Consider the following 16,681-nt stretch of genomic DNA (forward strand, 5'->3'; position numbering starts at 1 on the left):
AGAACAAAGATCATTCTTCCTCAAGTCTCCTGAGCAGGCTGACCTGACAGCCACAGCATCTTCTCACAGCGATTCCAGTTTGCCTCTAACCATCACTAATGCTCTGCAGAAAAGTACACAATAACAAAAGTATTACCACTTAGAATTAAGATTAAAAATACTTTCCAGTCTGTAGCATGTTTTATCCAAAAGACTGCGCAGACATTTTAACTGCAATACACTTCATGTGTTAAGCAGTCATCTGCACATCCTTTGACTGCTGAAGGGCTGAGTGCCATGCTACAATACCTGTCATTGTCCCCAAATGTCATCTGAAATGACATGGTCAAGTGAGCTGATGGTCAGGCTAATAAGCTGCTGATTTTCAGGTACTGATGCTAACTAGTCAAACAGCTAAAACCAGACAGTGACAAAAACATCCCTTTCCAGTCAACTGCTTTCATTTTATGTTTCTTTTCCTTAGATTGCTCAGGAGAAAGCTTCCCATATACCCCAGTATATGTTTGCATTTTTCCAACTAACTCCCTAGTGAAAACATTTTTGTAGAAAGTGATTTTTATTTTTTTCCCTTCCAACAAATTCAAACCAGAGCCCAAGATCCCCAGGTTTTTGTCAAAATAAACAGTATATTTCAAACATTTTGACTTCAATGAAAACATCAGGTAGACTGAAACAAGTACTGTCCCTTACAGGGGCTCCACTGTGGTGGAGTGGGTATTAGTAATAGCACTCATTTCCCAGTGGCAGCATGCAACTCATCTGTCTTCACTCTTCCTGCATCTCCTGCCTCATCTATTGTGCATCCTCCAGCCCAAAAGGTGTCAGGATTGCCCAGCTACTCCTAGTCCTTGAGGTTAGCTTGATAGAGGAACTTTGCTTTCCTTGTCTTTTTGGAGGCTGCTTTTGTAGCTCTTGCTGAATAAATACAAAATGTAGGCCATCATACTGGGTATAAGAGGATGTGGGCAAGGTGGTGAGGCTTAAATATACTCTCTCTTGCTGCATATAGAAATTCCTGCTTTCAGAGTCTGAGGTTTTCATAGTTGTAAGAGTTAAACTTGCATGTGTTACATCTAACTAACCTTTTTCCTTTTCAAAGAACTTGCAGAACACTAATTTAGACCACAATTTTTTGCTAGCTCTAAAGGAAAACGTCTGGTGTAAAATGTCTTCCAGAAACCAAACACTTCATTTTTATACCCTTTCCAGTCTTCAAAAGAGACAGAAACATGCTCCCTTCACCATGGCAGCAGTCTGGGCTGATCCACATGTTGAGCTGGCTGTTCTTGCTCCATTACCCCTATTTAATTTCACTGTAACTGTCCATGAAGCAGAGTATTATTCAAACCAAGAAGTACACTGGCAATCTGAGATTTTACTGGCTGAACTTTACTCTGTGTAGCCTCTTTGGAAAGTCAGGCCATGCTGCTCACATGCACAATTTGGCTTTTTGCTTGTCAGATGTTTACAAAAGTAATCCTCTGCTCTTGCTGACCAACAGAGAAAAACTGAATGCATTTTTTCTCCTCATACGAATGTTTGTATGTCCTGGTCACTGCAAATACATCCTGCTGGGGTCCTATGCTGCAGGACCAGGATTAAACTCACTTTTTACGCTGGCATTTATGCCTTTTCATTGCTCTATGACTCTTGTTTTAAAAGGAAGGTATACCTCAGTCAGCTCTTGACTGTATATAGAGAGTATCCCTAGTCCTCTATCTTCTTGAAAGGCCATTTACTATCCCAGTTGCCTATATTGCTTCCATGCTATTCCAAGGATGCCTTGATAACAATACTTTATTTCTTGTCAAACTTAAAGTATTTAAGTGAGATCTGGCACATGTGGAAGTGGTGCCATGACCTGTGCTGAGTGACTTCACTTGTATTGCACTGGAAGAGTTGTCTTTTCTTCTTTACTGTGGTAACTGCTTGAAGGATATCGGTCCCTTCCCCAGAACTGCTGGCACTGGTCGGAACTCACCTATACTTCCCAGCTGTGGGCTTTTAATGCAGCTTGAAGTAAGACGACAGAGGCTGTTAAGCACATCTAAACTTTTTTTAATTTGAGCCCACTAAGTTCTATTTTATGCTTCTTGCCCTAAATACAGCTTGAAATCAGGTGTCAAATGCATATTAGCCACAGCATCTCCTCACTGCAGAAGAGGTCAGAATGGCAAGGGGTGGGCTGAGGGGAGAAATGAAAATACTTTAACAATGCAGCATGCTCAGAAATGGGACTGGTAATACTTGTCCAGGCTGGAGCGTGACATTGCAAAAGATGCTAATAATAACCTTCAGGCTTTTGGCCTTGCAAACTTGCCTTCCACTTTCTTTTCTCTTTGTTCTTTACTTGTTCCTCAGGTACCAGGTTTAGCTGCATCTCCCCCCCCCCTCATTTCTATATGCTGCTTTTGCTAGGCTAAAAGTAGCAGGCTCTGCCTTGCCAGGGGTAGAAATGGCCCGGGATGGGCTTGGCACCTACCGCCAATCCAATGCACCAAGTCGTCAGCAATGTCTGCTCAGGCTCATTGCATTCAGCCAGGGCAAAGCTCTCTGGGGAAACTCCAAGTCTCTGCCACACTGCAGCTTTTGTTTGCTGTTTGGGGAGGGAATGAAAGCTTCAGTTGTTAGTTGGCCAATAATTCTAATTACTTTTGGCCATGAGGCCTGGCTCGAGTAATGGGGTAATTTTTACTTAATTTCCCAAGCCCCAAGAACAACAGACATGTCCACCTTATTTAATTTTAATCCTGTCCAATGCAGTCAGACTTTTGCTTGATGGTTGCAACTCATGGATTGCAACTGCATTTTACATCTGCATAGCCTGCCAATGACCTGTTTCCAATTACGCCCCCCCCAGCTATTTCAAGTCATCATGTGCTGCCATCTCGTTCCATGCAAGCTATCCTGCCAATCACTGCATGCAGCCTCACCATCACCTGGGGCTGAAATTCTGCTTTGTCATATAATGCCCTCTTAGAGAATCCTCATCACTCCTGCGCTAAAACCAGGCCCTTCCTCTGCCATCCTTGTGTTAGGCACAACCCAAAACTCGCTCCCTGCCTATCGTAGCTGTGTCCTCCATTTCTGTCCCTCTACACAATTACAAATTCTTCTAAATGATGGAAACTGGTGTATTTTCATGTTGTCTGTTTTATATCTATGAGCTGAACACTGATCTGAGTTACCAGCTTAAACCGGATGGGCTTAAACCACAATTGCCACTCTCCCTGGCAAGGTACTGCAGTGTGCCGTGAGAGGTTTAGTCCAATGAGAATGAACTGGAGAATGAGCTAAAGAAAGACTAAGACCCCAGTCCTGCAAACTAATGTATCTCGGTAGGTACTATAGCAGCAGCTCTGAATAGAAGAAAAAAAAAACCTGTCTCAAGTTTCCACCTAAACTGTTGGCTGAATCTAGAGACTCTTACCCTTTGCATGTTTTGTAAACAGTAAATCAAATAGTTCAGTGGAAATCAAACACAGTACCCAAAGTGTGATGAGGAAAGAAAAAGTTAAAATGAGGACATTCCAGCCAGTTACCATGTTCTAATCCTAATGAAAATGTTGGGAAGAATTGGATTCTTCTTCCTCTTATTCCCCTTAACCTACCATACTCACATAGAAAACATCTTTGCCAGGGATACCTTACTTTGGTTTATGCCGCCAAACTGCAGTGTGGATTTCAAGGTAGTTATGGTGCCTGATTAATATTATAGCACACATTTATAAAGAATGGCAAGGAAAGGCACCAAATAGATCTAAGGTATTTCAGTTTCTTAATGCAGAACTTGCCCTGTCTATCCACAGTTGTGGATAGCTGTCAGTTGCTGAGCCAATTTAAAATAGGTATTTCATCCTTTCAGCTTTGTCCCTGGGAATATGAATATATTCTAAATGGGACAACTGCATAGAAAGATCTAAGGAACACATTTTTATTTGTATTTCTGAGAACTTGAGCTTTTTGTTTGTTAAGTCATGCTAAAAGTTCAAATAGCAAACCTAGAAGTGAGACCATCCAGTTAACTAAAACGTCCGAGTTGCCAATGCCTGATGTTCAGTGAGGAAGAAATATGTGCTAAGTTCTGTTTTCTTAGAAGAGAACATTTCCTTTGTGCTCTTCAATCCCTAGGTAGGAATATTTTAACAAATTTGCTTGTAACATGCAAGTTATTTGAAACAAGAATATTTCAAAGGAATATATCAGATTTGATTAAATTTTTGTCATGGGTTTTGGCAGGAAAGAGCTGGGAGGAGGGGGAGTGATTAAGAAAATTAATGCAATGTGAAGAAAGCAGGGAGTTACACATAGTTCTCCTACCATCTACCTGAATGCCCTGACCACCACACTAATTCATTGTTCTGGGGCATGTTTTGCAGGTCACTCCTGCTGGCATGGTTCTGGTGTGCGCCTGAGGAATATTTACTTAAACATTCTCCACTCTGAAGTATTTTCTACTTGGTTTTATCTTGTTTGATAAGGCAACACCACTCCTACTTCGAAGCCTTTCCCTGATCCCACTTCCTAAATCTGTTTGTTAAGGAAGATCCTTCCCTGCTTTAGCCCCAAGTTCCCCCAAACCCAAGAACTGGCTGATGCCATTGTGCCTCCTGGAGTAACAGCTATCCATCTGATCTCTTCTGGATTAAATTCTCAAGTGCCAACTCTCTCTTCTCTTTTTCTGTAGTCTTCTCTGATTCATTGGAACAGTGCTGGGGGTGCATCATGTTTTGTTTTCCTCCCTCAATTCACTTGTCAGTCAATAAGCATTTTTAAGAGATCCAGTGATACCGTGAAGGAATGAAACACATCATGCCTGAGATGAAGCAGACACCAGCTCCTGTCCAGCCTTGTCAGGTGGCCTTTGAGCCCCCATTCTTAAAAAAAAAATCAGTAATAATATCGTGACAAAAAACTTGAAATCATGCGACCAAAAAAAGCTTTCATGGAGGAGATTAAATGCCTTCAAGGAAATCAATCCTCCAAACAACAGCAAAAAATGCCAGCCAACAGCACAGATAGTAGGAAAAACTGTACCATGGGCCACATTCAATCTGTTCAGCATCTTAATGCTCCCATGTGTGTCTGTACTGCCCCATGGAGAATTGCTGTACACAAAGACAAAATACACTTGCTTCAGTCATAATGGCGTTCATTACTGCAAGCCTTTCTTTGTGACACCTTCAATTCTTATCATCCAAAAGTACAGAAAAGTATTGTTTCATAACCTTAGTTTTAGTAAAAGCATGGAAAAAATGGTTAAGAACATGTCTCCCTCCAGCCAAGAGGCATACTTACCCAGTAATCATCTGCCATAGGGCTATCTTTTAATAAAATGTTCATACACATGCACAACATTCGATGCTTTCTGCTTGCTAAATATAATCCAGCATACAATATTGACTATGCAGATGAAATATTCTGTCTAAGAGACAGACCAAAGGCAGGATTTCAATCCTGCTATTTAGTTACTGATATGAAAGAGCAGCTGACTGGGGGGATCCTGGCAGGACTTGGCAGAGGTCTGAACTACTCCTGCTTTTGCAGTGATCCTGGGAAGATGATGAGAGATCCTTCTCTTTTTCAGCTGGCTTTCCACTACGTGAACATATAATTTTCTCCCCTGGCCTACTGGTCTTGGTGTCCTGAGTTTTGGATGCTCCTGTAGGCAGAAAAGCTCATAACTTTCTAGGTCCCCATCACAAGATCAGCACAGGTGAGACCTTCTGTGTATCTTTAACTTACTCGTGGGCTTGTTGTTGTTTCTGTCTCTTCTTTTCAGACAGAGAATGTGCCCCAAAAGGAGCTCATCCAACACATGCAGTGACCAGGAGGTTAGTGCTAATGGCTTCAGCAATTTCTGTTTCTCTTTTTCATATTGGCTGTTGCACTGTTTATCTGACAATGTTTACTGGGGCATGTTCTGAGTTGTAGAACAGGATCCAGAACTCCACTGTTGATATCAATGAGCTCCAGCTGGTGGTGCCAAACCGGGAGAATGAAAACAACAACCACTCTGTGAGCCGGGAGCAGGCGGGTAAGTGCGGGACATCCATGGGAGCAGGTCAGTGCACCCTGTAGCCCCGGCCAGTTAATCAGATCGTTTCTTCCTTGCAGTCCTCCTTGCTGTCTTGCCCATGCACAGCTGGAGAGCCACTTCACAGCAGAAAGCCTTTGTTGTGGAAGCTATCTCTTGCTGCTCTCCCCCCTCACTGGTAGGGTAATTCCTCTGGCAAGGAGCATGCACAAGCAGAGCTCCAGACGCTGCCAACAAAAGCTGTCATAGCACATGGCATTGCAGAGACATTGGGTTAGCAGAGCAAATATGTCAGGTTCAGGCTGCTACAAGCAACTTAAATTATGGAAGAGTTTCACTTGCCATGTGCCTAACCTCGTCCAGAAAGGATGGGGTTTAGAATGCTTAGATTGGCTTTGGTCAACTTTGACTCCTGGAGCTAGTGCTTTCTGAAGGTCTTTATGGATGACAGTGCTTTAGGTGATGTTTAGCTCACAGTGTGTTTCTAAAACAAGAAGGCTCCAGTCAAGCTGCAGATAATGTCACCTGGTGCAATTTTGAGTCACCACACATAAATTGCACCAGTGCCCCTTCTGGTTGGTGAAGGCCAACAGGGAGCTTCTTCATGTTCTGGTGCTACACACCATCAGTTTCCCACTAAACCATCAACCATTATATACACACAAGGACATCTTCATAAAAAGCTAATTCTGTGCTCCCAACCACGGCAGTTTTCAATCTGCTTCTTTGGAAAAGTCATTGATGACATTGTGGCCAGAGTTCTCCTAACATCAACCAGATATAGATGTACAGGCCTTAAGGACACATGTAGACAGACACCCCTGTGGTAGTCCCTAGAGCATAATGCTGCTTCTGTAGGAACAGGATCACTAGGGTTAAGCAAAAAGCATAGCTCCCAATATTAACAGGGATGAGTAAATACAAATAAAGAATGAGTTAAGCAAATCAGCAAGTTTCTGGTACCCAGCATAACCTTGAATATTTAGTATAAGGGATTTTAGTTTTGGTTTGTCTTTATTAGAAAGCAGACCCAAGGGTGTTCCTCCCCTTTTGTTTTTAAGGGCTTGCAGTTTCAGGAGAGCAAACTGTTGGCTTGAATTTTATTCTGGCTGATGAGACAGCCAGCCAAAGCCTGCTCTAGCTTGTCTTGGGAAGGAGGAGGGGCTTGTCATGGGGGAGTTGGGAACAGCTGTTTTGGACTCTCACAAGCAGTTGTTACTGATTTTATTTTCTCAGTCACTTCCTGCATAGGCAGCACAGAACGGTCTCCTCAGGACACTGACCCAGATGTGCCCTCCTCCATATCTGCAGTGACCACTGAGACTGGGAGTGATGAAGTATTTATTATTTCTGCTGGACCTGGTACTAGTGGGCTGAGCTTTACCACCTACAGAATACAGGTAGGAATGTTCTCTGGCATCTCTAACAAGCTACGAGATGTCCCCCATGGGCAGTACTAGTGAAATCTGTCCATTTATGCTTACTGCCCACTTTACACAAAAGGTAGTGAACAAGCTAGGCAGTTCTCTTAACCCTCAAGCTGAACTGTCATCAAACAATGAGGGCTGTGATCCTCTGAGCAGGTATCTTCCTGGATTTGATAAGAGCAAATGCAGCAGTCTGCCTTGGATCTAACAACCAATGATGCAGAGGTCTGCCAGTAGGCAGTAGGACCAGCCCTCAGAAATACTTTAAAATCATCACCTGCACAACTGAAGGACCTGGGAGTCAGATCTGCTCTTGCACACCACTACCAAGTGGTCAGGAAGGTTACTCAGCTCCTCAGAAAGCTGGTTAACTGTCTCACCAGGCTGATGTGAAAAGTAACAGTGTACACTCCAAAACCAAATAATCAAGCACTTCAAGTGAAAGTAGTGGGGTCCTTCCAAGCACACACACACAGAAACCTGAACCAGTTCAGTAAGTTCTCTCTTATTTTAGCTCTTTCTCCTTCTCACCTGGTTAATTATTTGTTTAGAAAGGAGATGATAGCTCAGAAGTCTCAGGTCTAGCTATCACCTCTTCAACCCCTACACATAGTGCCTGACAGAGCACATCCATTACAAGTCTATATTAAAGCCTTTCCCAGGTCAATACTCTCCAGTGCCCTCTCTTTTTTCCCACGAGAGGGGAAACAAACCATCCCAAGGAGCTCACATGCCCCAGGACAGGCTATGTAATACTTCTGTCACAGTTTACAAAACAAAAGCATTCTGTATCCCTGCACTTGATTAGGAAATTAGCCAGAAGGCCAGGCTGGTCAGTATTTTCCTATGCTAGTGTAAGACACATATTAAGCTTTTCCTCACATCGGATACATTGGTTAACAGAAAGAGGGAAAGAAAGGAAAATAGCTCTGTTGCCTCCCCTTGCCCAAAAACATTACTTTCTGTAGAGCAGGACACTGTGAACTGTATCACTGACCAAACTGGCCACCCCTTAACACCTTCATTCCTTGGTCCTGCTTTCCAGTGAACAGAGCTTCACCTGGTGGCAGCCACATACAAATACAGCTTCTAGACAGGAGGGAAACCCATTTTCCTTCCTCTTTTCCATACTCTAGTTAGTTTTCTAGTTAGAATAAACAAATAGACTTAAAGAAAAAACATTTCTACTTTGCCATCCCTTCTGCAACCAACCTATCAGAGGAGATTTATATATATATAAATAAAATACTTAGGGTTAAAACAGTCCTGAGTGAAGATAACCCAAAGAATTAAAGCGATTTACCACATAATCTCCTCAGTGATGTCCATGCTGCCCTCAAATGAGTCAATGCTCTCAATCAGTTCCCTTAAGAAGCAGAAAAACTATCCAGGAAAGCTATAATGGCCTCTTTAAAGGCACTGGTCTTTCCCCACAGCTGAAGACTATCCTCATCAAGGGGGGGTGGAAATGAAGCACAGCAGGCTAATTACAGACCTGCACTCAAACAGGATCTCTTTAGGCCGCTTGATAATCTGGGTTACTGGATGTTAGAAATAAATGTTTACAGCTTAGTTTCTAAATGTGTATTCTTAGGGTGTACAGTGCAGCTGGCCAGCCTCTGAGCCCCACACAGACAGGATGGCGCACAGCTTTTGTAAACCAGCATGAGGCAAGTAGGATGAGTTATTCAGTGGTATGTAGCCACTTCCCTAGCAGGAACTAAGGAGTTATCCTCACATGAAAATATGTGTGAAATCTTGAGCCTTTAGGGTACGGTAAATAACAACATCAGACTCACCTCACACAAAATGCTTGACTAGACAAAGCAAGCTACAAGGAGCTTTCAATAAAAAATAATCTAGAACTTTTTTCTGAGAAATGGTGACTGGCCACTTGGTGTTGTGTTCCCCAGGAAGGGTGAGCCTTAGCTCTGCTGAGCAGGAGCAGATGATAAACTGTCATTTCTTTTTAGCTTTTAAATCCCATCTGAAGAAACCAATCCCCTGTTAGAAGGCAAGAGGTGGAACAGCAAACACATATCTCTGTTTATAGTCTAGCATGAGGAAAGGGAGTGTAAGATGGCTTTCAGATGGCTTCTGAGGTGTTCCCCAGGATGGTCCTGGCTTTCTAAGTCCCATTTGGTTTAAGTCATAGTTCAGCCTCTGGCTAACTTCTAACTATAACCTCTGGCTTCTATCGAGACATTACAAGTTTCAGATGCAAAGGTTTCAGTAAAGAGTATTATCATGGAGGTTTAAGAAATACTTTTTTGCTAAAACGTTTTCCAAAATCTAGAAAATATATTATTCACCTTTGTATATCTATTTACCTTCCAGTATATTTGTCTCAAAACCAGTGGCAAGCTTTTACACCATTTTGGAAGTACTTATAATAATACTAGAATAATAAATCCTAAGATAGCCTGAAGAGGCTTCTGATGAGAAGACATCTGGCTTATAAATAGAGATTGTTACTTTAATCAAGTCTGAGACCAAGAGCTTAATATTGAACAACCTTATCCAGATCCTGAAGCCTCTCATGGCTTCCTACTGAGATTTTTTTCTACTGTACTAGCTAATTTCTTGCCTCTCTGCCCATCCATATCCAACATGACATTTAAACTAAATAGTTTCTTTGATTTGCAGAAACTTGAGAGATTCAGTTTCTCAGAAATAACAAATGACAAGTTTCTAGTTTCTCAGGACTTTTAAATCCAGGACACTGTTGGATTTATTTCAGACCCTCTTTAACGACTATGTAAACTTTGGGAATGTGGATTTTGCATTCCTCTCATGACAACCATATTCGCACAGCTGAAAATTAAAAATACATAGGGAGTTGTGGAACAGGAGGCTTATATAAATAGCAGGTGAAGTATTAGTAAGAATTAAAGGAGATTCATAGCACAGTCAGGGATTATTTAACTCTTTAGTCCCTAACCCTAACCCTAAACCCACATCAGTATTAAGGATAAAAGTTGGGAACACATAAAGCATGGAAGAGATCTTTAGAAGTAATCTATAGTTCATTCACATGTCACATCAACTTCGCTTATACACAGAGTTGGTGAAAATGGCTTAATGTGGTTTCATCTTCCAATTATGCAATTTTACACCTGCCTGGATATCTTGCTTTACTGCTAAAGCATGTTTTCCACTTGAAAAGCATTTCTTATACGAAATGAAAATCTCTGGCTCTAATCTGAGTCTCATGCTTCTTGTTCTATTCACCACAGACACCAAGAAGAGATTATTCCCTTTCTCTTTGTTTTTAATTCTTTTTATTTGCTTAATTCTTCCCTAAAATTGATAAAAAGCACCACTTACTTCAGTCTTCCCTCCTGAGTCATGCACTTTTTCAACTTGTGATTCTCTTGTTGCTTGCTTCTGGACTTCTTTATGCAGGCCCCATCCTCCTTGAAGTTTTGTTTCCCCAGACAGACACATCTAGAGCCTTCCAAGAGGCAAACAAAGTGGAAGAATTATGTTTTACAAATTGAAGTTTACTACTCTGATCTATCACATATCTCCAGTAAAATAAAGCTGTAGATATTTGATACATTTGGTAGTAAGAGTGGTAGGACTTCTTACATAACTGAAATTTCCCAATTTAATGTTAAACCTAAAACTGGGGAAGCAAGGTAAAACTTTCATCCAGGCAGCACGCTACAAAACCAACTAGGAGAAGTTGCATTCTGGTGTCTTGTCCTGAGAACAGAACCACTGAAAAATCAAGTCTCTGGCACTAACAGCATATTTTTGAAGTGTTTTTAAAATGTTTTGATAAAAGATGCTATAAACAATCTTTATTTAATCTTTTCAGGACAAAAATCTAAAAAGAAGCGTCACGAGCCCAGCCTCAGTGTCTGACTGGTTGGCTTCTAATCACACAGCTGCAGGAGCAGACACTGTTGAGAAGGGGAATGCCCAGCTGGAAAATCACTGTCCCAGACAACGCACATGGAGTGCCCGCACTTTCCACGACTTCCTGGCTCCAATACCACAGCTACAGAAAAAGTGGTGTAGCTGGACCACTAACAGTCCCTTCACAAAGCTGGTTGACAACAGTGTAAGTCTTGCAAGGAGGGGAGAACATGGTGCTTGGGGTCTGTCCCCCAGTACTCCCCTCTGTTCGCTGACAGGACTGTCAAAGCTCTACGGGACTGTCAAAGCTCTACTGCTTTGCCTTCCCAGACTGCAATGTGATGCACACTGCAGTCCATCTTGCTTGGTGTATGGCAAACTCTTTTGCCTACCTATATTGCAACTTATTCAGGCTTTCCTGAAGTGCTAAGAAGCTGCATTTCCCAGCAGTTAGCACCTGCTTAAGAAATGATCCCCAGTCCAGAAAAACATTTAAAAATGCCTTCAGACTAAATTATCTCATTGGATGTTTTGACATGTACCTTTTTTCCCCTGGCTATGTCTTAAATTTGTTTTAATTGATATATTACTATTGCATTGCAAGGAATCTGTAGGTGTGGGAGGAATATCTAGGTCTCACTGACTGTAGTCATCAAACCAACAGCTTGTTACAAAGCTAATAGAGGAGGTTTCTTCTTTTTCTTAAGGTTTTTGCTAAAACATAGGTTTTTGCTAAAGAATGCGTCTCACCTTTAACATGACCAGGAGTCTTAACGTTTAGTTCCCTGGAGGTAAAAGCTAGCTGCTTTTCTTGCCATGTCTGCTAATTTATCACTATTTTGTGCAGGGTTTTCCTACAACTGCAAGATCTCAAGGTGCCTCAACCAGAAAAGTAATCTCAGCCACTGAGATAGAGGGAGCATCAGGGACCATTTACTCCGATTCATCTGCCAGTAATGCTTCATACCCCCTCACTCTGTCCGCACAAAGGCAGCGGAAGCTAAGCTCCTGCAATTTGAAGAAATCCAGGTTTGGGAACCCTTATTTTGGATTTTTAGCCAGTTCCCCTGACAGCAAACATGTGAGGTCCTTGGATCCATCAAGACATCTAGGGGCAACATCTCCAGTTAATAGCCAAAGCCCCAGAAATCTTCTAGACAGCTCCAACCCACTGAAAATCAACTTGGTCAATGGTTCCAAAACGAAGGAACTTATGTTAGAAACAGACAAAACCAAACCAGTTTTTGTTATTTCTGAAGAAGGGGATGATCAGCAGCCTCTGGTCCTAGCAGAACACCTTAGTCAATGTGGAGATCATCTGTCAGAGCAAACTGCTGTGTATGCTCCAGCTGTGCCAGATAAACAGCCAATGGTTCTGACTGTGGAGGGAAACAGTTCTGCCAGCTTCATGTCAAATCTTCCCCTTTGGGCAAAATCCCCCAGTTTATACAAAGGTCATGTGAAGGCCCCAAGCTCTTCCAGGGAACAGCAGAGCTCGTCAGCTGAGGATGCTAATACTACTGAGACCTCACAGAACTGTGATACCATAGCTGCTCCTACACTAAGCCAAGCTTCAGTCCAGTGATGCCCTCAGAAAGACTGAGACATCAGTTCACAAAAACAGAGACAACAGGGACATGATGAGAGTGGAAGCTGTGCCAAGCAGTTGAGCATGGCAGTCACAGATGGATGCAACTTCGTTAAAAACGGTGTTTGCTTCCCATCTGCTGGGACTGAGATTATGATGATGCATACAATAGCATAGCACAAATTCAACCTTTTCGTATGTTCACAACCTCATCTCTGTTCTTCTGCATGGAATTTTGATGTGGTTTATACAAGAAAGTATCCTCTGAAAAAGTACTTCAGACTGCAGAAAACCTTTTCTGGAATGAGAAATGAAAGTCATCTGACATGGTTACACCATGGTTTATATTTGAAATGTCAATCAGTCCTCTGCCATTGTGGTATCATTCGAATCTTTCTGTTGGGAGCTCTGAGTTAAATTTTGTTTATAGCTATGCCTGTACAATCCAAGCCTTGCCAAGCCAAGGGTAAGAATTTAATCATGCATGTTTGCGCACAGTTTTGTAAACTTAATTTTAAGCATTTCATAACTTCTGTACTTTAGCACAATTTACCAAGGATTAGCATCTCTAGTATTACAAACAATGATTATTTCATATCCTAACTCTTTAGAGAAGCATATGGACAAGCTAAGCAACCCAGTACTGGATGCTAGTTCTATAAAAGTCTGATGTAGCTTTATCTTTGTTAGATCTACATAGGCTTAAACCACCTTAGTCCACTACATTTTTAAGTGACTCCTCATGGCAACAGGAGCATGTGTATAGAAACACTGAAATACTAGGGATAGTTTTCAGCATCCAACACTTGGGATATTTGCAGCTGCTCTGATGCTATATCCACCAGCTATTTATTGCTGGTAACGCACATTGCCTAGAGAACTATTTCACTTCCTTTAGCAGGCAGGACTTAAAAATAAATGGGGCAAACTTTGAGTGCTCACTTTCTTTAGGAATGGACTATTAAGTGGTTGTGCCTCCCTGGTTACAAATACAGGGCATTCAATTGAATGCTGAACCAAAGGGAAGCGTGCTAGTCCTATTGCCTTCACCCCATCAGTATTTTAATTGCCTCCTGGTCATGTTTTCCTGTCTTTGCAAGAAAATCCTGCATGTTCAGCCCACAACTTAGAATTATTTTGCTTTCTTAAATGAAAGAAATTCCTTATGAAGCTGTATTTTGCAGCTGAAACAGCACATTGTTTTAAAGCAATAGTATGCCATAAAACAGGTGTCAGAAATATCTTCCATACAAATCTTCCCCTATATTAGGTACAGTGCATTGAGTTATCTTAATCCTTCTATGTGAAGGCATTTAAGTCTGAGTCCTGAAATATTTAAATGAATTATTTATGATTTCACCTTCTATTACAGCTTCCATTTGCCACCTGTTAATGTCTGAGATATGCAACACAAGACTGCTGGTTTTACCTTATACTTTGAGTGTGTGTTTACATGTCTACGTAGGCATAGGAGCTTTTCATCTGGCAGCAGTGGAAGCAAATACATATATGCCCTTTAGCAGTTGACTCAAACATGAACAGCAAACAAGTCTCTACATTTGTTATTACCAGCCTGTGTTGAGTAGTTTTGAAGCACGAAGGTCTGGCTCCAAGTTGGTTTCTTTTGTTGTTGTTGAATTGGCTTTTGTCATTGTTGTTTTTTAATTAATGCTATCTGATTCAAAGGGAAGAGTTAATATATTTATGATTTAAGAAAATGTTTAGATGTCTTCAGTACTCTAATAATAACTTCCATTTCATTAAATTCATATACACTGTAATTCAGAGTCAATGTTCTGTTACTTCTTACATTTCTAAAGATTGAAGTACTGAAATCAACTTTTGAAAAGTATTTGTTCAGTTATTGACAATAGCTACATTTGAAGGGCTGGAAAAAGTGACTTTTTCAATAAAAGCATGTTTAACTCTTCATTTTTACAATGTAATGACACTATTTTTATTTTGCTGAAAGACTAAGTTGTATGGTCACCAGCAGTCACATGGGGTACACCAGCACAGCAACCTCCCTAGCAGTTGCTGCAACAGAAGGAGCACAAAAGCTGCTGCACTATTCAGTCAGCAAACACCCAAGGATCAGATCCTTTATGGTTTCTCCTCAGTAACTTAGTGAGGTAATGAGGTGGTTGTTTACACTGACATCAGAACAGATTTTTCTGAGTGAAGCCTACCTGCCAGTGGCTGGTTTCTGTAGGAGCTTTGATTTCCTGTCACAGGGCTTTTCTCAACATCATGTAACTCTTCCATCACTGCTTGCTACAGCAGCAGGTAGGCAACTACACGAGACATTAAATCCAGTATCATATATTTAGCATGGACTACATACATATATATGTTGACAGACACCCTTCTCTTGAAAAATACATGATATTGAACACTGCTGCTTATTTTCAGAATTGAGGTGGCTGATACACCAAACTACTCAAAGGTGAGGTCTTTCTGCCACTAGAAAGTACTGAAGCCCAACACCTAACTGCTGCAGGTACACAAAGGTGACCTTCTCACTCTTGGTCTGCCCTGAAGAGAGTCAGGAGTACAACACATGGGAGGACTTAAGTTCCTGACTTGGCTTTTGAAGTTCCTATTTTTTGCCTAACACACAAAAAAAATCACTAAAATTAACTGCTAAAGAGATATTTGTGGTTTATTTTGTACCTTCAAAGAATTTATAAAATATTTTCTTCCCCTTACAGTTAAAGGTACTGTTTTGAGACTCTCCACCTCTTTTATTACACCCTCCAGGAACAGAAATAGTTTCCATCCCTACTCTTCAAAAGAGTCATCACACAAATTTAAGCAATTTTGAAAGCTCCAGGTGGAATAAGGTGCTCTCATACTCTCAGCTGTAAATATTGACTAGGATTAGTTTTTAGGTAGTATTACTTACAGCATTTATTTTATTGCTAGCAGATATGTTATTTCTGAGTGCAATGCTAATACTTTGTAATGACAGAAAACCTCCTAACTCATACATGGGCTTGAGAGTCAGTTTTACCTTTGTGTAATGCGGCAGTTTACTGGGCTATTTTGCATACTGTAACTAAGCAGCAAATGGAATAAGCATGCTAAACACTTACTGAAGAGGAGGAAAATAATTCCAATCATAAATGCATAGGAAAAATGTGCCCAAAACTGTTATGGCACTACCAAACAGGAGTATTCTTTTCAGTAAAACTGGATTTGAATAATGCTAAATTTTAAAATTAATTATTCTAGAATATACCAGACAATCCTTCTAGCCAATGTGTTAAGTAGACTGAATAGGACAAAAATATGCAGGTATTCCCTGTTTTTTCATTGTTGAAACAGAGCTTCAAAATAAAAGCTTGAAGCCATGCAAGCTGGAAAGAATTCTGTGTTAGGTTTCTTACTGTCAGGTAGTCAAAATGGTTGAGCATGGAGGCTCAATGGGAAAACCATCCAAAAGACTTAAGATGCAGCTGCTGCATCCTAACTTTGAGGCTTCAGAGTAGCATTCACCAAGAAAAATCAATTTATAAACTTCTTAGCAGAAACAGACTATTTCCTTTCAGAAATTTAACTTGCTTTAAAAGCAATTGTTATAAAACAACCTACTCATAACTATCTCAGGGTTTTTTCTCCCCATTAGAAGGGCACATGGAGCCAAGACAAAACACATTTGACTCAAATAGTCCAGTCAGTTACTAGATTCTATTCTAAAGAATTAAAGATTAATTTGGATTGGGAAAAAAAGGTAAGTCCTGAGCCAACACTTACCTAATAAAA

General features: G+C 41.0%; 1 protein-coding gene across 1 annotated transcript in view; it reads left to right on the forward strand.

Moving 5' to 3' along the window:
• Positions 1 to 14,826, forward strand: part of LOC101870432 (uncharacterized) — a 30,381-nt gene extending 15,555 nt beyond the window's left edge. The window contains exons 3-7 of the mRNA XM_031047899.2: positions 5,783 to 5,834; positions 5,935 to 6,037; positions 7,274 to 7,437; positions 11,288 to 11,533; positions 12,176 to 14,826. Coding sequence (XP_030903759.2) covers positions 5,783 to 5,834; positions 5,935 to 6,037; positions 7,274 to 7,437; positions 11,288 to 11,533; positions 12,176 to 12,913 — 1,303 coding nt within the window. The 3' untranslated portion in view covers positions 12,914 to 14,826. The remainder of the gene's footprint in view (positions 1 to 5,782; positions 5,835 to 5,934; positions 6,038 to 7,273; positions 7,438 to 11,287; positions 11,534 to 12,175) is intronic.
• The last annotated feature ends 1,855 nt before the right edge of the window (positions 14,827 to 16,681 follow it).

The sequence above is a fragment of the Melopsittacus undulatus genome, chromosome 12, assembly GCF_012275295.1.
Source record: "Melopsittacus undulatus isolate bMelUnd1 chromosome 12, bMelUnd1.mat.Z, whole genome shotgun sequence".
NCBI classification, from domain to species: Eukaryota; Metazoa; Chordata; class Aves; order Psittaciformes; family Psittaculidae; genus Melopsittacus; species Melopsittacus undulatus.